General features: G+C 38.6%; 1 protein-coding gene across 1 annotated transcript; it reads left to right on the forward strand.

Annotated features, from left to right (window-relative positions):
* The first annotated feature begins 21,842 nt into the window (after positions 1–21,842).
* On the forward strand, positions 21,843–24,861 carry LOC133527780 (odorant receptor 10a-like). The gene is made up of 3 exons (XM_061864947.1): positions 21,843–22,035; positions 23,033–23,262; positions 24,004–24,861. The coding sequence occupies exons 1-3, from the start codon at positions 21,875–21,877 to the stop codon at positions 24,663–24,665; spliced, it is 1,053 nt and encodes a 350-aa protein (XP_061720931.1). The 5' UTR covers positions 21,843–21,874; the 3' UTR covers positions 24,666–24,861.
* The last annotated feature ends 2,563 nt before the right edge of the window (positions 24,862–27,424 follow it).

The following is a 27,424-nucleotide window of genomic DNA, read 5'->3' on the forward strand; positions in this document are numbered from 1 at the left end:
GTATTCGCAACGAAGCGGGAGCCATTATTGTGACGTCATTACGCTGAAGGAGATTTCGTTATTCGTTATTCGTATTCGCGGGCTGGGTTTCCGCAACTCGACGTCGCAATTCGCGCCTATTTTGCGTGATGGTGGGTTGACGGCACTACTCCTGCCAACCCAACTCTACCAGGAAGCCTAGCAGACCCTTGATGTTGCCGACGACTTCTGGGAGAGACCCCGGGGAACCGAGGTATTGTGCCCGGTATTCTGCCACCCCTGGGCATTCAAGAATGACGTGGGCGGCTGTCTCCTCCTCCTCCATGCACGCTCTGCAGAGGGGGCTATCTGTAACACGTAGGGTTAATAGGTGTTTGTTTAGTGGGGCGTGGCCGGTTATGGCCCCAGTCAAAAGCCGGAGCTGTGGCCTCTTCAGCTGTCTCAGCCTCCTCGACAAACCGGGGTCGATTGTCGGGAGGGCCTCCTTCGCCTGCCTGCACGTGCCTAGGTTAGACCAGTACTGTTGGTGTTTTACCTTGGTGTTGCCTCTCAGCATGTTCCGGAGCCAGGCATAAGGCAGAGGTATGATTGGCTCCGGTCCTGCCACCCTCAGTTCCGAGCCACCTCTCGCCAATATGTCGGCTGCATCGTTCCCTCGCGAGTTGCTGTGTCCCTTAATCCACTGCAGAGTTACGCTGGTGGTGGTGCTTACACATTCGTAGATTAGCCCTGAGGTCAAAGTATAACTTTGCAGAGCCTGCAGTACTGACCGACTGTCAGAGAGTATGCGGATGGGGTAGTCCTCTACTTTCCTTGAGACGATTGCGTGTGCTGCCATTATGATGTCCATACATTCCGCCTGGAAGACTGTGTTGTGGGCGCCTAGTGGTGTTGAGATATGTATGTTTAGGTCCTCTGAGAATACTCCCGCGCCAGTGCCTGACCTTGTCTTTGATCCATCCGTGAAGATTCTCAGCTCTCTCGGGTTAAGTCCTTCACGAGGTTCTTCATGTAACTGTATCTTGTATTTCTTGTCGAAGATGTATTGCCTGGGTATCCTGTTAGTCACCGCTTCTATTAGCGGTTCCTTACCTATCGCCTCGTAGAGGATCTCGGTGTGTGGTACCCTAGGTGGTCTCCAGAGATTCGATTTTTTGAGACGTACCGCCGAAGCTAGCGCTTCCTGTTGTATAAAGAGGTGCAGCGGCGGCAGGCCCAGTAAAGCTTCCAGGGCCGCGGTTGGTGTTGTCCTCATGCAGCCCGTAGTCGCCAAACAGGCCAACCTCTGGAGTCCTTGTAGTTTTGCTTCAACTGTGGATAGTTTGGTGCGTGGCCACCAAACTATTGCACCGTAGCTTATTATTGGTCGTATGACTGCCTGGTAAAGCCATAGAGTTATCTTTGGGGTTAGCCCCCAGGTTCTACCCACCATTCTACGACATTGCCAGAATACGACTGTGGCTTTGTCAATTTTGCCGTTTAAGTGATTACTCCAATTCAATTTGCTGTCAAGTATTACCCCTAAATACTTTACCTCCGCAGATAGTTGGAGTTCAGTGTGAAAGAACTGAAGGAGATGGCCTGAGCCACTATCTCCCAGCAGTTTTGGGGTCCTATTACCTCTGGCTCTGAACTACCGGAACTGAACAAATCTTCCCACAAGGTAGAAGACTATTGGCGTTAGGTTCACCTGCACTTACTAAGCGATTGCAATGCGACTCCAGGCCATTGTGGCATTAGCTACATTGAAACGCGCTCAATGCCCGATGTTTGCTTACGTACGTGAATGGATGCATTAAAATGTATGCTTTTTTATGGAATAAGTTTCTAGTAAGTAAATTGAAAATATTTTTTCTGATGACAATATTTAGATTCGCTGAGCTAGACAAAGTTATGACTTCCTCAAAATTAAATCGCGTAATATTACAAATGTGTAAGTTTTTGCGTAGATGATTGATGGTTGGGTCTGGGCCTCTGGGGGCCGCCGCTTAGATCAACAAAAAAGAAAGGCGGGCCACTACGTACCTTTTCTTGAACCTTTTCATCTTATTGTCAAACCCTCATAGCTTCGTCCCATATAACACCGGAGAGCGCAAATTCACAGAATAAGATGCAGTTAAGGAACATTATGCTTACCAGGGATCGGAACCGGTTTTTTGCAAAAACATCGAAATAACCATATATTTCGGTTTATTTTATACTCTAAATGTAGGGCTCAGTTGTGTTTCCAGATAACGACTTCGTATTATTCGATTGCCTAATTAGAAATGAAGTAATTAACAAAGAACGAAAAAATACCGTTTTCGTTCCCATACAAAAAATACCGGTTTCCGATCCCTGATGCTTACATTAAGATTCATCAAACAAGAAAATAAATACGACGATATGGCCACTCACTGACAGAATCCACTAGGGTACTTCCCGATGTTATAGGACATTATAGGATTATTATAGGATGTTATAGAAAGCTGAAATTTAGTATGGTGCCTAGGATTTACATATAAAGAACCGAAAAAATAAGAAATCTATCAATTTCACCCTACCATCCCTATAAAAGGGGGTGCAGTTCTAAATACGTAATAAGTAGAATTTCCCGATGTCTTACTAAGCTGAAATTTGGTATGGAGTTTAGGGCCTACCCTAAACTCCATATCAAATTTCAGCTTAGTAAGACATCGGTAAATTTTCAACATCCCTAGATCCCTAGATGTTGACTGTATTTAAAATAAATTATTTCACACCATGCACCAGAAAATTAAGTGAGAAACGTAGACCGAAGTTATTATTAGACACAATTTCTATTAATCGTATAGAACTATAAAGAGTAGGTAACTATTAGACCGTGACGTCGTGTAATGTTTAAAATTAATTGCATAATGGCAAATCGTTTTGACAGTTCGAAAAAAGATATAATAAGCTCTCTATGATGTATTCAGGAACTATAAGTTTCGACCGCCATTGCGGCAGTTCAACACACTGTATGCAATTGACATTTCATTTCGAATAAAACGCACTATAAACGCGCAATAAATAGGGTTGCACTAGCAGTCAACCCTATTTATTTACCTCCAAAGCTGTAACTTTCCCCATCAGATGGCAGTCGCTTTCGTAAAAACTAGTGTTTACACCAATTCATGAGATTAGTCGCCAACCGGGATAACGCAAGAAAGATGATGAAGGTGAGTTCTACGCACACGAATTCACAGGCATCTGCTTAATTACCTAGTTACATAGCCAAATTAGTAATTTTCCAAATGGAAATATAAAATCTTCTTCTTCCTCGCGTTGTCCCGGCATTTTTGCTCGCGTTGTCCCGGCATGGGAGCCTGGGGTCCGCTTGACAACTAAAATGGAAATATAAAATACACTAAGATAATTAGAAAATAATTATAACCGCTGAATTATTTCAAAGGAGAAAGTTGTCTGCGTTACTCTTAATATGAACTCAAGCCTTCAGTCCAAATAAAATATTGGAACAAAAAGGTGCCACGAGTGTTTATTTTAAGCCACAATAAAATTTTAGCTGCAGCCCACGTATAGATTACCTTCAATAGATTCATCACAACGAGGGAACTATAAGTAGGTACATTAACGGCCAATAATATATTAGCTCCATATTTTTACGGTAGAACTTTTTTTATATTCGTAAGTGATTTCTACCTCACTATTTTAGGTAGTCTAGTAGTAGCTTTTTGTGCGATGAGAGAAATTGGTATCATGTAAGTAATGGATTTTTCATTAAAAAAAACTGTTTTAACATATAGAAAACTTCCTATTTTATTTGAGCTATTTTAGTAATACCTGTAATGCTGAGTATTTCATTGCAGTATTCATCATATATCTGGATAAAATGCCGAGTAAAATATTCAATCTACAAACGAAACTATATTGTTGACTCTAAACATGCTCATACAGAAAAACACAAGGTAATATATATGTATTCTACCGACCAATAGGCTGGTACTGTAAGTTAATAACGTTATTCATAAATAATAAATATTATAGAACATTATTACACAATGAAATGTCAATTGCATACAGTGTGATGAACTGCCGCAATGGCGGTCGTAACTTGCAGTTCCTAAACACATCATAGAGAACTTATATGTGTGCGTATAAAGGAATGTATGTAACTGTACACAATTAAACCACTCGTGTGATGTATTTCGAGTCAGACCAAGCTAAGTTGGCAGCGATTTTGATAGCCCAGACGGTGCAAGTGTAATTTTAAACATCAAAATTATATGAAATTATGATGTTTACTTAACACTTGCACCGTCTGTGCTATCAAAATCGCTACCAACTTACCTTGATCTGACTCTGAAACTCGCGTTCTGCTCGTTTCAATAACCCACACTCCTATTTTAATGCCTTTCACTATGTAGCAGTCGCACTGAAACTCAAACTAAAAGTACTATTTTATTCTTTTTTCACACAGACTACACTTACACTGGGAAGTTACGTTCTAAAGGCGAACTTTGGGGACACATTTTTACCAGCCCCTTTTCAATGAACTGCAACATTGATAACAAATGAACCGCTTATTTCAGTGGTAAATGCAAGTTGTATTTTGATGCTCGATCTAGCGGCAATAAATCTGCGAGTCAACAGTAGCGAGCTAGCTCTGTTTAATATTACCTACCCTTTATGCACTAGACTGGAAAATAACTGCATTGAAATGAGCACAAAGCCTAGACTGAGCAAACGAGCGATTCTTTAGCCTTAGGGAGCATCGGAAACATTAGCATTTTAAAATATATTGTTATAAATATGTTTGATAGTTTTAAGGTTGGGCGACTAGTTGCCTGAAATAAAGATTTTCATTTCATTTAATTGCATTAGTTGGTTTGCCTTTGTTTGTTAATCGCATCAATTTCTAGAGTTAGACCAAGATAAGTCTGTAACGATTTTGATAGCACCAAGGCTCGGAACCGGTTTTTTCTTCATACAAAAAATACCGGTTTTATTACGTTATTTTTCGTTCTTTGGTTTCTAATTCCATTTTTAATGGGACAATCTAATAATACGAAGTACAAGTTACAAGTTGCAAGGACACATAACACAAGTTACAAGTCGTAAATGATTTTTAAGAAAAAAAAACAGACTTCAATGAGGGAGACCGGTGAAAGAAAGATTATTGTTGACTTTGGATTTATTAAAATGAAATTAAAAACACTGGTAAAATACCCGCAATAGGGTATTCGACTATATTTAAAATAAATAATTTCACACCATGCATGAAATAATATTAAAAAATGACTAAAGAGTTGAGAAGTACCCTCAATTCCTCATGGAATTCATCATCAAAACTCAAGCTTGACAAAAATGTACCTTGAAAACCTAACTGCTTCACAAATATTCGAAGAGAACAAATTGCTAAATTCGAACTATGCGGCGTTGAAGAGTTCCATTCTGTTCATCATCAGCAGTTCCACTTTATCAAATATCACTTTTTAAATGTAAATGCTTGATTTGTTGATGAAAATACAATAATCTCTATATGCATTCTCTTCACAATTGTAGAGTTCCCTCGATTCCTCATGAATCCCATCATCAGAAGTGACAGTTGAGTTTTGGCAAAAATGGGACCAATTTGTATTTATACGTATATAGATTCAAGTGAAAAAATAATTTTCAAAATCGGTTCAGAAATGACGGAGTAACCAACATAAAAAAAACATACACACCGAATTGATTACCTCCTTTTGAAATTTTGAAGTCTGTTAAAAAAGGTTCTGAGCCCAGGATAGCACACCCAGTGCATGTGTTATCCTACGTCATAATTTCATAGAAGTTTGACATTTAAAATAACACTCGCATTGCGAGTGCTATCATAATCATTGCAGACATGTCTTGGTCTAACTCTAGTATCAGTTGCGGGACAGAGAGCCCGAATGAAGCAAATGTTTGTCCTTGGCGATTTCGTTGTGATTTAGATTCGAGTCGCTGGCGTAAATTGTGGACGGCAAGCCGTATCACGAGTCACGTTTTTTTAGCAAATATAAAACTACATATAGGTACTCATCCCTTTCTTTTGGGTGCTAGTACTAGCGTAAGACAAAAACAGCATGATTATCTCTGTCTATGTCTGAAATGAGACCGTCCTGGGACTCCTGGAGCAAAGTATTTCTTACCTTTGTTCGTCTTCTTTCTTTGCCAACCTACTATCATCAACCTACCTATCTCGCAAAAGAGATCTCGACGCAAAAAAGTTGGTATTAAGTATTCATTTATACATGTGTTTCCCTTTGAATTCAGCTAAAAGAACGATCTTTGTAAGTCAAAGTAAATGAAACTGTAGATGAATATTCAAATTAAATAAATCATATGATAAAAAAAAAACTCCTTAACACATACAAATGCCGTACAAAGTTCAATAGTGCGATGCAGAAATCGACGTGTTAGCATTCATACATCACCACAACAAGCCATTTTTGTCATGGCCTGATTTAGGCCATGTACCATTATACAAGAATGCTATAAAGTGGTACGCAGTCAACAATATCGAATTTGGGGAAAGGGAAAACACCTTATTCCTCCGAACTGCTCTAAATAACGATCCATTGAAAAATAATGGGCTCGTATGTAGCAAAAGCTCTTCAAACATAAAACTATAATATGAGGAAATTAATATATTTCGTATGGGGACTGTTAATGTCTTAAGTCTGATAAAAAAAAGCATAAGTACTTGTTTATTAATTTGAAGGCTACGCCGGTTTGTCCGAGAACCCGACTCGCCCGTGCTAGTAGAGCTAAGTAGAATATCGGCCAGGAATCATAAAAGCTGAAACGAATGGTTGGTCCCCTGTGGCCGCTGCTTGGCTCTCGCGACGGCAAACGGCAATACAACATGTTCTCCAACGAAGATGGAAAAACATTAGGCTGTACCTACGCTGGGATTCAAGATTGATTGCTAGATGCGATTACAAAAATGGCTTGTTCCTTATCTGTCCTTTTCAAAATTGTAAGTTAGTAACTTAGGTACCTAGTATCCTATCTCTTTAGTGAAAATAAACATAAAATTGTTGTCGTCTGCGGTCGCGACACGTGGCCGGGTTCCAATTTGTACCCAATAATAGGTAATGTAATTATGACTACAAGAAATACCCGTTACTTACATCCCAACGTCCCACTACATTATGCGAAAATTGATTCTCTCATAGGTAAATAATATTATTATTTGTATGTCTTTCCATATTTCTGGACCATGGGGTCCCGGACCTTTGGGAGGCATGCGTGGGGCCGAAGCCAACAGCGCAGAGGCCCTTTTAGACAAATTTGATGTTATGTAATACACCAGCTAGAACCCATTCACGGGTACAAATAGATAACCGTAAATCGGTCCCAGCTGGTGTAGGGGCTATTGTAAATAAAATGGAGAAGAGGGCCGGTTATGGTGTTGAACTTTGGCTGGTCAAAAGATTGGGCTATTGTAAAGAGATCCGGACACCTGCCATAACAATGCTTAAACACGTTATCGAGGCAGGCGGTGACTTGCCCCTGACTAGATGGGCCCCTGAAACTGCCGTCGTAAAGATGACCAGGAGCAACACCAGTATGAGCGGCTCAGGGGTGTCGAGAGGTGTGCGCCGCTCTCTACCCAGTGGCTAATAACAGCCACTATGCCAACTCGCGTCTTATGCGTCTATCACTTCCACCCCGGGAGCATATAGCTCTAACGATTCCTCTCTGGACGGCCAATGAAGGCAAGCCAGAGCTGAGAGTCCTGCGGGTCCACTTGGGGACCACTCCGACTGACGAAGACACGCCGGAGACGGAGACCCTGACCGACTCTCGGGAACACTCGGGTCCGTGGGGTCGTTACTCCCCAACAGCTGGCCACAAGCTGCCCTGCGGGCATATTATTATTATTATTATCTTTTGTGTAGATTTTTAGAGATAATCATGGTTTTCTGTTTGTTCCTTTGTGACGGAGATCTCTAGGTATGCCTGACCTCCACTTTACATTGACAGATCTGTGAGCCAGATGGGTCATACATATTTTATTGTAGGTATGCTTAACTCGTTCGCATTTTTCTTGTAGACATTGGAAACTTAAGAAAATCAAAAGCTATTTTGGGACTGAATCTATCCTTACAGGCGGGATAAATTTTTTCAGTAAAAACGTGATTATATATAATATGTCTTTTGATGTCTTGTCCACAGAAGTGACCATTTTCTGAAATATGTTAGACTCAGGATACATCTGCTACTTCTGCTAGACTGATCTAACTGACTCATCTGTGCTTACACGGCTTAAGCCCCTAGCTATTCCCTTTACCCGGATTGAATCCTCGTAGGTAGTAAGATTACCCTATGATCCTATGAACAAAAATATGAGTAGATAAATAATTTAGCCTACAACTTTGTCAGACTATATGAACGAGTAGATATAGGTACACACCCACGAATAGTTAAATATACATAAGAATCGTTTCATATTAACTTTGCCTCTAGCAACCAGAATTAACGACAATAAAACAGAAGACGAGACGAGAAATATCCTACCTTTGATCACTCAACTACTAAGATTAGGCGTCTTAACCACCTCCTTAATTAGGATGTGTGTCTATTTAGGAAAGCGGGGACGATTTGGCCCGCAGCTAAGCGGCAAGAGCGCAAAACCTTCCTAAGATAAGATATGTTTCCATGGTATATCAGATCGATTGGCTAATTTACTGCCCATATGCTCATAATTGATGCATCTAATATCTGGCATATAAAACATGGTTTAGCTTTTTAGGTCGCCCCTGCCGCGCTGCTAGACTTGACTTTAGATTAGACTTCAGAATACGTCGGAAAGGGACAAACGATTATTAGCGGCTTGTCAACTTTAGTAGACGTTTATGAATAAGGGGGTTATTCTATACTTCGTTTTTAGCAGCAGTTTTATCTAGAACCCTATCTGTTAATAATAATGGAATTATCTTTCAGCATTTTTTTTTCATACGTCGGTGGCAAACAAGCATACGGCCCGCCTGATAGTAAGCAGTCTCCTAGCCTATGTACGCCTGCAACTCCAGCACCCTCGTTAAGCTGTGGTAACACCATGACAATGAATAGGATCTAGTGTTATTTGTAAGTTGGAGGTACTTTCCCAGTTGGGCTCTGCGATAGATCTGGAATGACACCCGCTGTGCTGTGCCCTACCACACAAAGCCAGATGACATGCTGTTTAGCGACCATACCTCTCTTTTGGACATAGTTTAAGGACGTACCCGGGTCAAAATGCATGCATGATCAATACTTACTTTAGTTTTACCGCAAAAAGTGCACGATTTGGAACTTCAAGCGATTTTCGAAAAAACGAAGTGTAGTAGCCATTCTTAAAGCGTGCTTTCAGAGAGTCGTTCAAAGAACCATGAGTTCGAATAGAGTTTAAATGTAAAGCTTTTTAACGCTTGACAGTTGAAAAATCATTTATAGCCTAATTCACTGATAATAATTTACTAACTACTTATTTATTATCATTTTAACAAAATTTTATCAAATCCAAAATGTAACACACTCGTCAATATTATTGATGCACGTTAAAACACGCGGTTGTTTTATGCGATAAACGCAGCGTTGAACGCATGCGATTAACGGAATGTAGGAAAAATGACATTTTACATTAGATAATGAAAAGGGGGCCTTTAATTTATATACATACCAAATTTCATGACTGTTCCAGAGATTTCGAGGTTGGTCTTTGGTTGGAGGTTGGATTGTGCGATTTACCCGGTAAGCGCATTGTCATTTTATATAAACTCCTTGAACGCATGAGTTCAACGCTGCGTTCATCGCATAAAACAACCGCGCGCTTATCAAATTTAGGTATATGTATTACGATTATGTGAGTTTGAAAGTAACCATGCCAGTGTTGGCCGAACGTTAATTGCAACTGACCATTAACCATTACAAATTGAACCCTAATCTGTAACGGGCGGTTATAGTTTACGGTTCAATTTTAAATGGACGGTCAATTGCATTAACGTTTCGGCCAACACTAATCTATGCCACAATATTCATATCCGTTCTATGGCGCTATTGGCGCTACATTTACTCACGCACACATAGTGAATTGGCGTAACTTAAATTAGCTTCCATGTCACAAACTACGCGTTACAAGCCAGAGCATTGGCAAGATTTCCCCTAACGCTTACTCGTACAGCCAAGTGAAACCATAAATCAGCTCACATAGACACCGCATCATTGTACCATCTAGTGTTTACCTATAAAAGGAATAGACACACTAATTATACAGATAACAGAAGTGCAAGCGTATGAGAGCTGTTTGAGCACTCACGCTCCACCAAAGTAATTTACTGCTTACTGCCACCAAAGAGACATTAATTGAATGATTGAGCGAGATCTGTATAATCTAAGACAATTCGAATTTGATAGGTAAACTAGATGGCGCTGTACAGCTCCATACATTTTGCGTTCTCTGATTGTCAAAAGTGACGTTTGACTATTCAATGATCGCAAAACACATGGTGCAGTAGAGCGCCATTTGTTTTGAATGTCAAACTAAGGGGTACGTTTTTAGGGTTCCGTAGTCAACTAGGAACCCTTATAGTTTCGCCATGTCCGTCTGTCTGTCTGTCTGTCTGTCTGTCTGTCCGAGGCTTTGCTACGTGGTCGTTAGTGCTAGAAAGCTGAAATTTGGCATGGATATATAAATCAATAAAGCCGACAAAGTCGTACAATAAAATCTAAAAATTAAATTTTTTTTAGGGTACCTCCCCTACACGTAAAGTGGGGGTGAAATATTTTTTTTGCTTCAACCCTACAGTGTGGGATATCGTTGGAAAGGTCTTTCAAAACTAATAGGGGTCTTCAACAAACACTTCTTGATAAAGTGAATATATTCGGAGATAATTGCTCCGAAAGAAAAAAAAATGTGTCCCCCCCCCCTCTAACTTTTGAACCATAGGTCCAAAAATATGAAAAAAATCTTGGAAGTAGAGTTTAAGAAAGACATTAAATGAAAACTATAGCGGATATGATCAGTTTTGCTGTTTTTGAGTTATCGCAAAAAGTTTCCCCTTCATAGTAAAAAGACGTACACCCACAGTTCATCACTTGGTTAACAATCTACCATACTTTAAGCTCCAGTTTAGCTTATTGTGACGGAAGAGTAACTACGGAACCCTACTCTGAGCATGGCCCGACATGCTCTTGGCCGGTTTTTATTTAATTTTCCTCTCTATTACAATCAATTATTTTTCTTTGCCGGCATGCTGTCCGCCCTGCCGATCGCTGGCCACTCATATGTATATGATGACAGTTATCACGCACTGTATTCATTTGCAATGACAAAGTGAGGCCATGTCATCATTAATGTCAAATTCATGTGTCATTTCATTCATTCATGTGTATAATTGTGTCATTTGTGGTTTTGGTGGAGGGTATGTATCCTAACTTTGCTATGTTCAAGCTGACTCTAGAGCCGCAATTTTGATATTGTTGTCTCTGATTATGATTTGACTTTTGGTGCCACGCGCTTAAATATTGGCACCGTTTAAACGTCTAATCTTGATTAAATACTAGGCCTTCTCGCTCGCACCATTTTATGGGTAATAATAATAAATAAAATAAGTATTACAAGTGAGTACCTGCGCCAGTTCTCGAAAATGGTCGTGCCACGCTCTATTGAGATCGATCTATCATCACTGACAGGACTATATATTGTAGCCCATAAGCCTGACATCGTGCTGACAGATCGAGGCCGGGCCGTGCTCGTCAACATCACCATCCCCCATGATGAAAATCTCGTGAAAGCTGAGAAGGACAAGTCCAGCAAGTGCCTAGACTTGGCTCACGAGATAACCGCGATGTGTGATGTTGACTCGACGATCAGTGTCCCGATAGTCGTTTCAGCGAACGGTCTCATAGCGAAGAGTCTCGACCAACACTTTGAGAGACTCTCGCTAGGTAGTTGGATCAAGGGTCAGATGCAGAAGGCGGTGATCTTGGACACGGCGCGGATAGTCCAGCGGTTCCTCTCTCTGTGGCCTTACCACCGGCAGCTTGGGCCCTGACCCGCTGCCGACGGCACCCTAGGTTATAGGTTTTTTATAATGTGTTTATTTAATTTTTGTATTGTTTTGTAGCTGTTTTATATTTTACTTTTATATTCATATTGTAAAAAGCCTAAACTAAGACCCAAAATAAATAACCTTTATTCATTCTTTATAAGTATTACACTAAGAACTTTAAAATGTTCAAAAAGATAAAAAATATAACTATTTTGTAGAGATAGATGAAGGCCTCCTCCAGATTCAGCCAGTTTTGCCAGTCCTTGATCTTCTGTATCGAGCCATTTTTCTTCCACGGCCCCTTTCTTCCTATGTTATGGATAAGTGACAAATGCACTGAGTCCCCAAATAAACATGGATGTGATCGTTGTGAATGTAGTGCCAGTAAGCTATTACATTACGCATCATATGACTGGCAAGTGATCTGTAAGCAGGACCAATTAGCGGCACTCAGCACTGCCTGCGTCGAAATGCTATTACCCATCACCTGAGGGAATAGCGGGAATAAAACGCAATAGAGGGAAGACAGTAGGTTAAATTACATAATATACGCTATTTGTTTGTTTCTAACCAGTGATTGGAACTATGGGAGTAAAACTTTAACAAAACTTATCAAGCGGACGTAAAAAGAGTGCTTATAGCCTTATAAATATTCGAATATCTATGAATGTAAATATTTTTATGGCTGTAAGTACTATACTATTCCTATCCCTATGGACATGAATATTTTTAGGGCTGTATGCACTATTTTATGTCCGCTTAACAAGTTTTACTCCCATAGTTCCGATCACTGTTTCTAACATATTTTTAACGGAAAAGTGGCGCCTTATGACAACACTAGCGCTTGTGTCAATCCCTAGCGTTAACTGCAGGGCTATAACTATAATATCTACGAAAATATAAGTAAATAAGTTCGTAAAATTCGAGCAAGAGCTCTTTGTCACTCTAATTACTACTTAACTAGAGTAAAAAAGAAAGATGCCCGAAATATGTAAACTTCCGTGTTGGCGGTAGGCTCTCAGAGAGGCTACCGCGAAATTCGAAGATACTTAATTTGCCTCTCTATCTTCAATTTGCAAAAACGACGGATAGGCAAATAACAAAATGTCGATTTTCACTCCCTCAGATCCCTCAAAAGGCCCTCAATCGTTCGCGCTCGTAATGGCGTTGGTTACGTTTTGAAGCTGGATACATAATTACCTACCTACATAAAAAATACCTACGGTTAAAACTCCTCCTCTCAAACATTAATGGTTCCGTCAAACATTACTTGCTTACAAAAGAAACCATCCCAAGGGATTTAAAGTATTTGACCCGGCGACCCGGTCACAGTAGCACCCCTCCCAATATCTTAACTAACCCATGTGAGGCCCACCTTATTTATTTTAGATCCAAAAATATCAAAAAAACAACTAAATTATTCAATTATTTATTGAATTACATATGCTTTGGCTTAGAAAACATTGATTAATTACTTAATTACCGTTTTTGTTAAAATTGTCTATTATTTATAAAGTGGGCTTTATTATATGCATTGGACCTTACATAGGTCAAGTACCTTATGTATTTGTAATCTTGAAAGGCTAAGAATTTAAATAGGTCTCAGACCTGACTAACCTCGGGATTAAATTTAAAATTATTTCGGTGACTCAGTACCTAGGAACAGTTAACCTTAATTACTTAAGAGAATATTTTCTTGTAAGTACTTACAGCATAATTAATTTCCTCCCATTTTCTTAACACCCTTGATGACGATGTAATTTACATCAGTTTCTTAACACAACAGAAACAACTTTTAACAGCTTTAAAACATTAATCAAATACATCCGCCGCCTGCAAAATTCTACACAACAATATTCGACATTTTGATGCACGATACACTTTCCGGAATTCGTAACTTCGTGAGGGAAGTTGTGATAGCCAATGCCGACAGAGCATGTAATTTGATGTATTAGGGCCACCCCACACTAGCGTCTCCCGAGCGACGGACGGCGTCTAGTCAACTGTATGGCTGCTGCTCAACGCAACACGGCGTCATTTTCTATAGCGCTGACTAGACGCCGACTCTCAAAAGACGCTAAATGTGGGGTGGCACTTTGGATCACGACTTTATTTTGTCGGTATATTGGAAAGTCGAAGTTATTTTATACCAACTCATTTGTATTATTTCAACGTCTTCATTAGTTGCATGCTCCGAGACTAATGTCTGTGATTAAGAAAACAAAGAGATTTGTGCAGCGCGTCATCGTGAACCTTGTCGGAATCCACGAACACTTCATATTGGGCTGTATAAACACCCGCGTCAGTTGACGTCTTTGGCGGTCAACGTCTTCATTAGTTGCATGATCCGAGACTGATGTCTGTGACTAAGAAAACAAAGAGATTTGTGCTGCGCGTCATCGTGAACCTTGTCGGAATGCACGAACACTACGGTTGATATTGGGCTGTAAACACCCGCGTCAGTTGACGTCTTTGGCGGTCAACGTCTTCATCAGTTGCATGCTCCGAGACTGATGTCCGTGACTAAGAACACAAAGAGATTTGTGCGGCGCGTCATCGTGAATCTTGTCGGAATGCACGGACACTACGGTTGATATTGGGCTGTAAACACCCGCGTCAGTTGACGTCTTTGGCGGTCAACGTCTTCATTAGTTGCATGCTCCGAGACTGATGTTTGTGACTAAGAAAAAAAAGAGATTTGTGCGGCGCGTCATCGTGAACCTTGTCGGAATGCACGACCATGACGGTTGATATTGGGCTGTAAACACCCGCGTCAATTGACGTCTTTGGCGGTCAACGTCTTCATTAGTTGCATGCTCCGCAGACTGATGTCTGTGACTAAGAAAACAAAGACATTGGCTAGCTAATTATATTATATCTATTATTAGTCTATAAGTAGATATAAATAATGTTATGACATTTCGGCTACCTAAAGGTTGTCTGGTCGAGATTGCTCTTTAGCGATAAGACCTCTGTCTTCATGTATTATCTAATCTCATCATCTCATGATTATCTTATTGTGTCTCTCTGTAAATGTTATTTTGAGGTTGTGCAATAAAGAGGATTTGCATTGTATTGTATTGTATTGTAAATTATACTACTTCATTTTATTTTTTATTTAATAAACTTTCATTTTGATAAAATCAATTAAATTTGATATATAAGTTTTTTAATTGTCTTGGTTTCTTGTTTCTGTAGATTTATTGTAAACTATGTGAGGTGTGCAATGAAGAGTCTTGTATTCCACTGAAACCTATTATTTTTTTCCTATTCAATTCAATTTTACCATCATTATATAAAAATGATGGTAAAATTCTAAATATTGTGAAATTTCCGAAAATTTCTGTCAAATTGTACACAAAATTAAGAAGGTTTGCAATTTGCAAATTTCGTTACATTTAAAAAAATGTGACCATTTTCGCATTTTGCAAACTTATTTCCATAGGCATATCGCAAACTACCTATTTTAAAAGCACCAGCTAAATCGACCTACTGCCATATCCAGTACACTCCGGAATGTAATCAACTGCCGCTACATCCGACTATTACGATCAAATTTACCGCGCGCTGGCTTAGACCCCTTTTACAATATACTACACGATATCCGTTATCGGATACGAGTATACGACACTGGGCAAAAGCATAGTACAAAGAGTGGGGAAGTAGGTATTCATATAACGTACCGCGCGCGGCTTGTATGTGTGCGCCATAGTATCTAAGTGTCACCGCACGCACACTCAAACAAAATCTCGACCCGTTTCTCAGTGCGCCAGTCGGGGCTTTTATTTGACTTTTACTTCCCCACTCTTTGTCTCTCTCGCTCCACCTAGCTTTATCCCATCATTTGGGGTCGGCTCTCCTACTCCTTCTTCGCCAGGACGCTCCGTTCTGCGTTGTCCTAGATGTGACATTTGCATCGGTCATATCCCTTTCTATGATAGCTATCCATGTTTGGAGGGGTCTTCCTCTTCTTCTCTTTGGTGCCGGAAACATTTCGAGTACTTGTCGGGTCATGTGTTCAGGTGGACGACTCATTACATGCCCGTACCGTCTAAGTCGACCTTCCCCTAGCTTTTCTTGGATTGATTTTATCCTGAAGCTATCACGGGATGAGGGCATTTCGAATGCGATCTAGCATGGCATCCCCACACTTTGTACTAGGGCAAAAGTGTGAAAAGGCTCGAAGTATTGGTGAAAAGTTTCCGTGTACGATCGGTGCCACAACTTAAGTAACCAAGTTGGTTACTTATGTTAGGGTACCGACTGTATCGAAATAAACTTTTTTAGATTATCAGCTAAGCCACTTACCGCCACATCCAAAACACCTCGGAATGTAATTAAGTGCCACTACATCCGACTAACATCAAATAAGAAGACTGGCTAAAGCTTGCTTAAAGCCACACACACTATCAACACGATATAGAGTGAACTTTACGTAATTACGTATTAGTTTCTTAATGTAACTAAACTACGCATCTGTGCCCGCGAGTCCGCCTATTTGGGGTTCTTCGGTCAGAGTATTAATTGTCTTATTTTCAATGCGAAAGTGTCGAAAACACGCTGTCGATCGTCATACGGCATTAAGTTCGTCTTCAATATGTAATCTTTCTTTCGACCAATGAAAATAAGGGCAGCGTTTAAATTATGAAATAATTTTACAAACACATTTTAATTTTACACAATTTATCCCGATGTCGTCTCGTATATCGTGTAGAATAATGTAAAGGCCTCTAACTTGAATTGAAGTTAAACACTGTTTGCAACAAACAAACTACGATTGGATTTAACTACGTGTACAGCATTTACAGCCTATTCACACTAATTACGAGGCTTTTAAGTTTTTATTCCCCAATTAGCACTTTTGTACTGGATTTTTAGGCCACTTTTAAAAAGGTTCATCAAAGTCAAAGTCAATATATTCTTTATTCAAAAAGGCCTAGCAACAAGCACTTTTAAATCGTCAAATTTTACAAATATCATCTTAATCTAAATATCAGAGCTATTTATTGATGCAGTTATTATTGTTCTAAAAAACATTGGCTTATTATAGATATGGTAAACTTAAAAATAAGAATTTCACAAAAGGATCGTCAAACACCAAAATTGTATAAAAATACTAGTCTAGAAACTTTCTAGAATAAAATCTAAATGTCAAAAAATACGGTATATATATATTCATCATTAATGTTATTTAATTATGAATATATATATAAGTTATGTGTATTCAATTCGTAAGTTGGTGTTAAAAACATTAACTGCAAGATCAACACAGGGCCTAGCCAAGATGACAATCGTTCGCAGAGAAACGAAACGCTATCAGTCGCTATCGCACTAATGTATGTAGAAGAGCGATATAGACAATAATTTCGATTTATTTTCTGCAAACAAATGTCATCTTGGCTAAGCACCCAGTTCACAAAACATGAGTAACATGAACATGACAATATTTTTCATTACTCGTGCTCTGAAAATGGGTCGTTGTAGTTCTAAAAAGTATTCAGAAAATGATACGTTTCTGCTCTAGAGCACTGTACTTTATAAGTACTTACGTGTTTTTCTAATTTTTTACTATAAGCAATGAAAAGTTTGGTTTTAAGTTTTATTTTTATTTATTTAGTATTTTATTATTATTCTATAAAGACAACAAATGGTCTAATTAGTGTTAGTTGATCTTAGCCTACGTTAGTACTTAATATATATATATAACAGAATTTCCACAACAAAGAACAATCAAGCTTATTAGCTATAATATTTAAGACGCTATTGTCATGATTTTTTAGTAATTGCACCAAATAGTGTGAGCAAATATGAATTTTACTTGGCAACATTCTTAAAATACGTACGTTTAATATCAGGGTGATAGGTAATGTTTAATGACTTCCCTGGCAATACTGGAGTTAGCAAGTGGCAGGGGTAAGCGGAACCTAAAGAGAGTGTAGTACAGACTCGGGCACTTGGATTGAGGACGTCAAAGTGACGACATCTTGATGGTAACGGGTTGAGCAAAGTTAAAGAGGTACCTCCATTTTATACTTACATAGAGCAATTAGATATAATTATAATACTATTACTTAAATAGATTTGTTGTACAAATTCCATTATGATAATTAATTCCCCGTTCCATAAATAACGATATTTTACTTATATTGTTACTTGACACTACCCTCAAGAAATACTACTAAGCCGTATTTTTTTAAATGCTCATGTATTTTACTTTCTTTATGCAGTAAACTTTATAAATCGTTTGAATTAACAATAATGTTTTTTTTTTTGGATAGATACGTACACAAAACGAGCTGTTTGTAGATTAGTCTGATGTTATACTCTGTATCTTTAGGTATTTCAATAAAAGTAAACAAAATCTACCCTCAAATGGCTCCCTAATCCAGTTGAGGGTAGATGAAAACATTCCATGATCAAATAATGTAGGTTAAAGCCAGGTCGTTCATTCACAGATCCAGGCGGTTTTGTATTTGGTTGGTTAACCAATAAATGTTATAACTACCCGAAAATTCAATTTTTTTTGTTTACTTTTCTTTAAAATACCGAGTATAGGTATCATCGTTCTGAATGCAATAACTTACTATAATAACAAAGTTGACGCATAGTTATGATATAATCATGTCCTATCCCTCATTAGGAATAGGAACATAGGGCTCCTAGAAGAATTTTCCATTTGTCGCGATCCTGAGCGGCTACCTCCAGCTCTTTCCAGCCCAGTCCATTAAAGCCGGCCTCCTTCTGAAATGATCGCCTCCATGTGGTGCGAGGCCACCCCAACCGTCTACTGCCAGTCGATTGCCAGTGGAGACCCTGCTAGGACAGGTGGTATTTCGGTCTAGGAGCCTGTGTCTGATCCATCGCCATTTCTTTACAAGGATTTCCTGGCCTATGGGTATCTGGTCAGTCATCTGCCACAATCTGACGTTTGAGATATTTCGTGGCCCGTAAATGCCTAGGATGCGTCGCAGACACTTTATAAACATTTGCAGCCGATTGGTGATGTCCTTCCTCCCAAGCCATGTTTCACAACCGTACAACAGGACTTGACGTTGGAGTTGAACATTTTGATTTTCGTACGCCGAGGTATCACGGTATATATTAATTACGTATCTAAATTTCGCGTGGTAATACCAACTTGATATAAATGTCGGTAACAAAATTGCTGCATGCAGATCTGGTTGACAATGATCGTGGCTGTAAATGACTTGAATTGGAATTACAAATATTTCATTTGTTTACTTACAACTAAATTTTACAAGTATGTGCAGAGAAATTGAAATAGAGGTGGATTGTCAAAGAAAACTTTGTAGCCACAGTAAATTTACTGCCATCGTTCGACACATGATTAAAGCTTTTAGAACGCCATTTGACTTTGATTCTTATTCTTTCACTGATACTTATGCGTTAAATTTGTTAAATATCAAAAAGTGGCGCCATCATACCGGGCATCGGCTAAAGGTTGTGGCGCAATCGCTCGAAACGATGCCGCCATACCTTTGGCCTTTGATCTAGTAGGTGGCGCTACTTATGGCGTTCTAAAAGTTTTAATCATGTGTCGAAAGAGGGCAGTACCTAAACTTACTATGGCACCAAAGTTTTCTTTGATAATCCACCTCTATTTCAAATTCTCTTTGGTATGTGTAAAAGTCGATATTTCATACAGAATCGAAATTCTTATAGCAACATAAACGCGAGCCATTCTATAAGTTTTTCCTATTCACGCAGTAATATTTCAATATAAATCTCTGCACCCGCACCCTCGAATAGATTGACGGAAGAATCAGCCCGAAATACATGATTGACAGTTTCGAACCCCGGGGGCCCGCGGGGCCGATACCGAGAATTGCTTCAATCTTACAATCCTACGACAGAAATCGATCTTGGTAGCGAAAATTGGCTTGCATTTACAGTTTGAGATCGAGCCATAGTGGATTTATTTTAAATGTGCCAGTAAAGACAGCATTGAGATCCCGTTCCGCTAAATTAAAACTGTATTGCCTTGCCTATCTTTTCACAGACTAAAAAAAGCGGCTAAGTGCGAGTCGGACTCGCCTATGAAGGGTTCCGTACCATTTATGACGTATTAAAAAAAACTACTTACTAGATCTCGTTCAAACCAATTTTCGGTGGAAGTTTGCATGGTAATGTATATCATATATTTTTTTTAGTTTTATCATTCTGTTATTTTAGAAGTTACAGGGGGGGGACACATTTTACCACTTTGGAAGTATCTCTCGCGCAAACTACTTATGCAGTTTAGAAAAAAGTGATATTTGAAACCTCAATATCATTTTTGAAGACCTATCCATAGATACCCCACTATGGGTCTGATGAAAAAAAAGTTTTTTTTAGATTTATGACGTATTAAATAAAAACTACTTACTAGATCTCGTTCAAACCAATTTTCGGTGGAAGCTTGCAATATTTTTTTTAGGTTTATCATTCTCTTATTTTAGAAGTTACAGGGGGGGAACACTTATTTTACCACTTTGGAAGTGTCTCTCGCGCAAACTATTCAGTTTAGAAAAAAATGATATTAGAAACCTCAATATCATTTTTAAAGACCACACACGTATGGTTTTGATGAAAAAATTTTTTTTGAGTTTTAGTTCTAAGTATGGGGAACCCCTAAAATTTATTGTTATTTTTCTATTTTTATGTGAAAATCTTAATGCGGTTCATAGAATACATCTACTTACCAAGTTTGAACACTATAGTTCTTATAGTTTCGGAAAAAAGTGGCTGTGACATAATCGGACAGACAGACGGACATGACGAATATATAAGAGTTCCGTTTTTTGCCATTTGGCTACGGAACCCTAAAAAGGCTCCCTTTTTCAGATCATTCTTAAATAGCTACACGGGATCGAGAAACTACATCCCAGTATTTTAAATATCTACACTGAACCTATTCTTCAATTTAGTACATCCAACGGCCTGGCAACGTATATTTGATGACTAGCTTCTGTCTGCGACGTCTTTAGCGTGGAATGGATAATAACTATTCCATGTCCTTCCCTGTGCCTCAATCAATGTCCATACACCATACCCAATTTCATTAAAATAGAGGTGACAGACAGACTAGACAGAATTACTTTCACATTAATAATATTAGTAGCGATTAAACCACCGCTATTACCTAGTATATTCCAAAAATCTTTTTTTATTTAGCTTGTAAAATTGCTTTGAAATTGATGTAATTATTAAAAACAATTATACTTAATAACTGACGACAACTGGTTTAAAATTTTGTAACAACAACAACAACGAGGATCAGTTATTAAATAGTCCAGAGTAATTCCACACCACACGAGCACTTCAAAACTAAAACATTTGACTTGACATCGAGGTTAGACGTGGGCTAAAACATGCTAAAATTATTAGAAAAATATAAAACAAAACTATGTATGCCTAATGAGAATCCTATCGAAGAAGCTAAGAAGATAGTCAGCGGCGTCCAGCAATTTGTTGGGATTAGGGATGTCTTTGGCGACAATAAAGAACTTAGTAAGCATACCTATTCAGGCAGGTCATTGGAGATTAAGTAGTCGGTTAGATAATATTTTTTTTTTCGTTTTGTTTTAGTGTTAATAAGAGAAGCGACCACAAGAACAAAATCATCTACAAACAATCCAATAATCAATGTACGTTTAAAGTCCATAGTTTGCTAAGTAGAAAAGGCAGATAGGTCATTCCCGGGCCCCAAAAAAAATTCTTGGCTAGCGGATTTTTTTATACTCCCATACAATTTATACATGAATACAAAGTTTTATATGTGGGATGTTCGGAAATATTTTAAGGGAGCATTACAATTTCCACTCTTCCTTTTTGGTTTTTTTCCAGGATGGTCCCCACTGTCAGTGGTAGGGATGATAGTGTTCCCTTTGGCTTTTCTATATACGGGTCAGTTTAGCCAGATCATGTATCTGGTGTCTGTGTTCCCGGACAAGGTGGACTCCTTCAAAGCCATCAACTGCATCAGCTCGACCTGCGTGCCGTTGTCCAAGTATATCTTCATGTGGACTTCAAGGTAATAGAGATAGACCAAAATTATCTTTTTTTTTATTATTATAGGACATTATTACACAAATTGACTAAGTCCCACAGTAAGCTCAATAAGGCTTGTGTTGAGGGTACTTAGACAACGATATATATAATATATAAATATTTATAAATACTTAAATACATAGAAAACACCCATGACTCGGGAACAAATATTCATGCTGATCACACGAATAAATGCCCTTACCAGGATTAGAACTCGGGACCATCAGCTTCGTAGGCAGGGTCACTACCCACTAGGCCAAACCGGTCGTCAAAATCTTTATATAATAAGTACGTCTGCCTGTCTGACAGCGGGTCATAATTATTTTGTAATTTGTACAGTGCATTTCCCGGTAGAGCAACGAATAAAATTATTTATTTATACTTTATTGCAATTATTGCATATAAAATATTAAGTACAAATGGTGGACTTAATGCCTGAAGGCATTCTCTACCAGTCAACCACTGGGTCAAAAAGAAAATAATGTGGCATTGAAACAAGAAACGTCATTTTTATTAAAAAAAAATCGTAGTTCATCACGCACCTGGCATATGCAGATTTAATCTGCTTTAACAAGCTCGAAATGCTATTAATAGCTTTTTACATTAATAATCGTGAAGAAGCATTATTTTCTTCGAGCGCAACTTGATAAAACGAAATACCAGTTGTTCATGACATTATACCTATTTTATTTTATTCACTGTACATTGTACTCAAGTAACTATGTAAAACAATCAAGCGCTTAGCACACTGGATTCGATTCGCACGTTACTCCGACGTGTGAGTGGGATGTCACTATAAAATGCGCATAGCGTTGTCTCGCTCCAACATCAGAGCGACCTGCAAACCGGAGCCAATGTGCTTAGCGCCTCAGACTCAGAACGGGGGAACGGAACTCAAGTTAGAGAAATTCTAGGGAGAAGTCAGGCGACTCCACCGAATGCAATTAATGCTGTAGATACTAAAAAACTTACGATTCCAGGAGCCGGCTCAGGACAATAATGGAAATGAGCCACGAGGGTCTCGGGGTGCTTCCAGAAGGAAGTCCAGCTCGGGCTCGCATGCTGCAGACCCTCCACAAAGCACAAGGCGTCTCCTGGCTCGTGATACTCAATCAGGCTATCATCCACATTGTTTACTTGCTACTACCGCTCTTCTTAACTGTGTTCATGAACGAGAGATATCTGCCAACGACTCCTGGGGAATCTTATGGTAAATATGTACCTAGGTTTACAAACAATAAACAAACAATAGCCTAGGTACTTAACCTAGCCCAACGACCTTACTAATGACCGCACTTCATCGAATGCAAAAAGGTTGAGATTGAGACTTAAATCATATTTCGAATATCACATTACAGTCTGCTCTGCCTGCTGTTCTTTAGTGGTTTCTCCTGGTCCTGGAGTATTTGATGTAAATACAATAGTTAAAACCTTTTGGTTCCCTTGGGACCGCACAACTCATAATTTACTATTTGATGTTTTCTTTAAGAAGCCGTTCTCACTATAATTCCAAGTAACTAATTACTTGATAGTCAAACCACATGAATACGCGCGTCATAAAATATAATATGTTGGTGTAGATAATTACAATAATTATTTCACAATAAGTTAAAATTTAACTGTTGATACTTAGATAATAATTGAGATATGAGCTTGTTAAATGTTATATCTAAAGCGTATTCGGGTAGCGCCCAATTAATATGGGGTACCTTCCTACTCGTATTTCCAAAAATCAGCTTTAATTTCATCATTTTACTACCTATACAAACACATTTGGTAAATTAACGCATTAACACTAACAGTAACTTCACGTTAGGTATCGCCTGCAACATAATTTATTAAAAGTACCATTTCAAAATTACCCAGCATTCGGAAGTGATTCGGATCTAGCCGAATATATGTTATTTTATTATATACATATGACATCAGCCAAGCCTATTTTATTCCCCAGGCCTCACTCCTAAATACGAAACCCCGTACTACGAAGCCACGTTCGTGATAACGTGTGTTGCTGCTGCGTTCTCCGCCATCAACCAGACTGGCTACATAGTCCTTTTCGTTACGCTGGTCGCCCATGAACTCGGACATTTCTACGTCATCACCGAAATTTTCAACGAAATCTACAAACTTTCAAGTGTCAAAACTGAAAAAAAATCGAGCGATTCAAGAAAAGAAATAGATGAAAAGCTGACGTTTTGCATCAGACATCATCAATTCCTTATCAAATATCACGGGAAAATTAGTGAGCTCTACCAAGCTATTTTCGGAGCTCAGTTTCTCATGATGATAATCGTATTGGTGACAACGCTACAGACGATGTACTATTGGGATTTTAGTAACACGATTCTAACAGGCGTGACCGGTATTATGCCTCTGACTATTTACTGTTTTGGCGGCGAGCTGATGATTTCGGCGGCTGAGAATATGTCGGAGGCTATTTACTCTTGTGGCTGGGAGATGATGGAGCCAAGACAAGCCAGGGCCGTAGGCTTAATCCTGTGCATCTCTCAACGACCTCTGCATCTTACTGCAGCCGGGTTTACGACTATGAATCGAGACACCTTTGCAAACGTAGTGCAAGCCGTTTATAAGATTTATGCCGTTTTTAATTAAAAACTAGGTAGCAAAGAATGTTAAGCAAACACATTTTCCTTTGAGAGTTCTTATTTAAGTTATTCCCATTATTAATATTTTATAATTTTACATTTTCTCCTAGAAATAAGCTCCGGCTGTTTGTTTTGATTGCAAACGCTGTTTTCGAAGAAAGCTTTCTTGCCAACAGATTTATAATAAAAGCAAACAAATGCAAATTACTTTAACAAATTATTGTTGACATTGGCAATGGATTTTCGTCGCGCTTAGTTATAATCATTATTTATTAACCCATTCAGGGCCAGCGACTCAGCTTATGCGTCCTGATCAAACAGTTCCGCAAGGCCGGTGACTAGCATGCGAGTCCTGAATAAATTTTGATTTAAACATAAACGAAACATAATATTGTAAGTATCATTTGAGCTGACAACCAATTTTTATAAAGTACATATGTTAGAATAAAAAATATAAACACGACTTTTTTAATGAAAACAGGGTCTAGAATATTCAATTTTGGTTTATTATTAGCACACCCCGGACAGACGGGGGCAATTTAGGTTTGATATTATCATAATAATGCTAAGGCAAATGAAAGTTTAAAATCAAGCAGCATATGTCTGCATTATTATTTAACTTATTATTTTTTATTTAATTTGCTGACATATCTGCTTGATTTACAACTTTCATTTGCCTTTGCACTATTGTCAAACCCTAAATTGCCCCCGTCTGGCCGGGGTATGATTTATTTATCGTACTTATAACAATAAAGAACCGCCTGGTTGCCAGTTTGTATGATTATGAGTGCCATATACCTACTAAATATATTGAAATTCCAGATACAACCGCGTTGCAATCAAACAGATAATACCACATTTCAAAAATATCATTATCAAATATATATATAAATATATATGTTAGAAGCTATTGACATGACCTTAGCTATGGGTCACCGTGGCCTGGCGCAGCTTGTAAAATCTACAAATATTACCGTTGCAGGCTAAAATATCTAAACTTTATTTGCCGTTTTTAAAGCTTATTTCATGTCGAAGCCGTTTGATATTGAATTATTTTACAACTAATTAATATTTGGATATATGTATTTGTATGGACCAAACCGTAGTATAAGTACCTAATAATATTTTATTTTGTTTGAGGGCTTTCTTGAGGGTCACGAGGAGTTTCTCCCACTCTACTTTTATGTTATATAATTTGGTAATCATTGTATAGTATGGGTAATTAATTACAGACTAACAATGAATGCTTTTCTTTTTTCATCCCATTCTCAACAAACAACTTGACGTGTATGCGCCCGCGCCGCCCCCCACCTCAGTAATAAACTAGCTTCGCTATATACCGGTCGTTGGTCATTTCGCGCCCCAAGTACTTCCTTCCTTTCCTCGCTCTTCAGTACCTTTTACAGTAAAACTTCTAGTTGCTATTATGAGGACGTCCGCACACCCTCGTCTAACCAAAGAGCCTATCTTAAAAGGAATTTTGTGTCGCTTATTGCATTATGTGTTTAAAAAGTCTCAAGAATGACTTACGTTCGCAACATCGTATCTTTATTTGGTCTGTTTACAAATATGCACTTTCACTCGTCCGACCATGGTTGCTCTTATATTCTATGTAAATTGAGACATGTGATTCCGGAAATATGGTATGCCCGTGCGCTGAAAGTAAATAGCGATGTGCATCCCATATAATGACAGCGTGTGGCTGTTGTTTGTAAGGCAGTTATGTATTTAAACATGCAGGAGTAATTAAATACATTGGATTATACCATGCATTTTGAACGCACATTTAAACACAGATCCGACCTACATCGCAATACAGTACATTTTTAGACCTCCGTACAAAACTTTGTTGACGGAGCTCTTGTGGAATCACTTTGCTCTTGCAAATCGGTTAAATGCGTTTTTCTCAGAGACCGTATGACGTAGATACTTAAAATTAAGAACAGTTATAGCAATTACCACCACTATCACTATGAAGAAATCAAAACTGCTCATCTTCTTTATAATCCATTCTGCGCTAATGACGACAAATTGACGTTACGCTTCTCCGAAGCATTTTCGCTATAAAAACTGGGCCATTTTTTTTTACTGTCGATTTTTTTTCGTCAGATGCTATAAAATTTGGTGGATAGGTAGGTTCCCTACTGCAGAGAATATAGGAAAACGCAATTTTACCGTATGTCCTAAAAAAATCATTTGGATTACAACAACGTAATATGTTCTAGTTTTTTTACCATACTACGGTAGTTTCGTAATTCAACGGAAAATTACTGTTTTTTTTTTCGAATGAACAAGGAGCTCTTGTAACAAGCCAAACTTATCCAAATCCAAAAAAACACAACAACCTCGTAAGGCCTAATATGGTCCTACCTATAGGACATATTCAGTTCGATGAAATTTAAATCATGTTTAATTGGAACAGAGTTGCATATCTTTTGTTTCGTTCAAACTTCAAACAAATAAAAACAACTGTATTCCCTGCACTATAGGTTCAACTTACAGTGGCAAATTTTGTATTTTACATTCGTATGGCTGGGCCTTAGGAGGATAATAAAGGTCGGCCCAACTCCGCTACGGGCTACGACGTAGCGCTACGAGCATAGACCCTATTAAGTAGGTATAAAATACAAGGAAACAAGGTGTGCCGGTCAGTAGAATATTATCAGCGCGTGACGATAAGCACGGCACAAGTTAGTGCACGCACTAACTCTTGTTAAGATAATATTTGCATATCGTAGGCTAACAATGTAGTAATACGATCACACA

Source organism: Cydia pomonella, chromosome 18 (assembly GCF_033807575.1).
Source record: "Cydia pomonella isolate Wapato2018A chromosome 18, ilCydPomo1, whole genome shotgun sequence".
Lineage (NCBI taxonomy): Eukaryota > Metazoa > Arthropoda > Insecta > Lepidoptera > Tortricidae > Cydia > Cydia pomonella.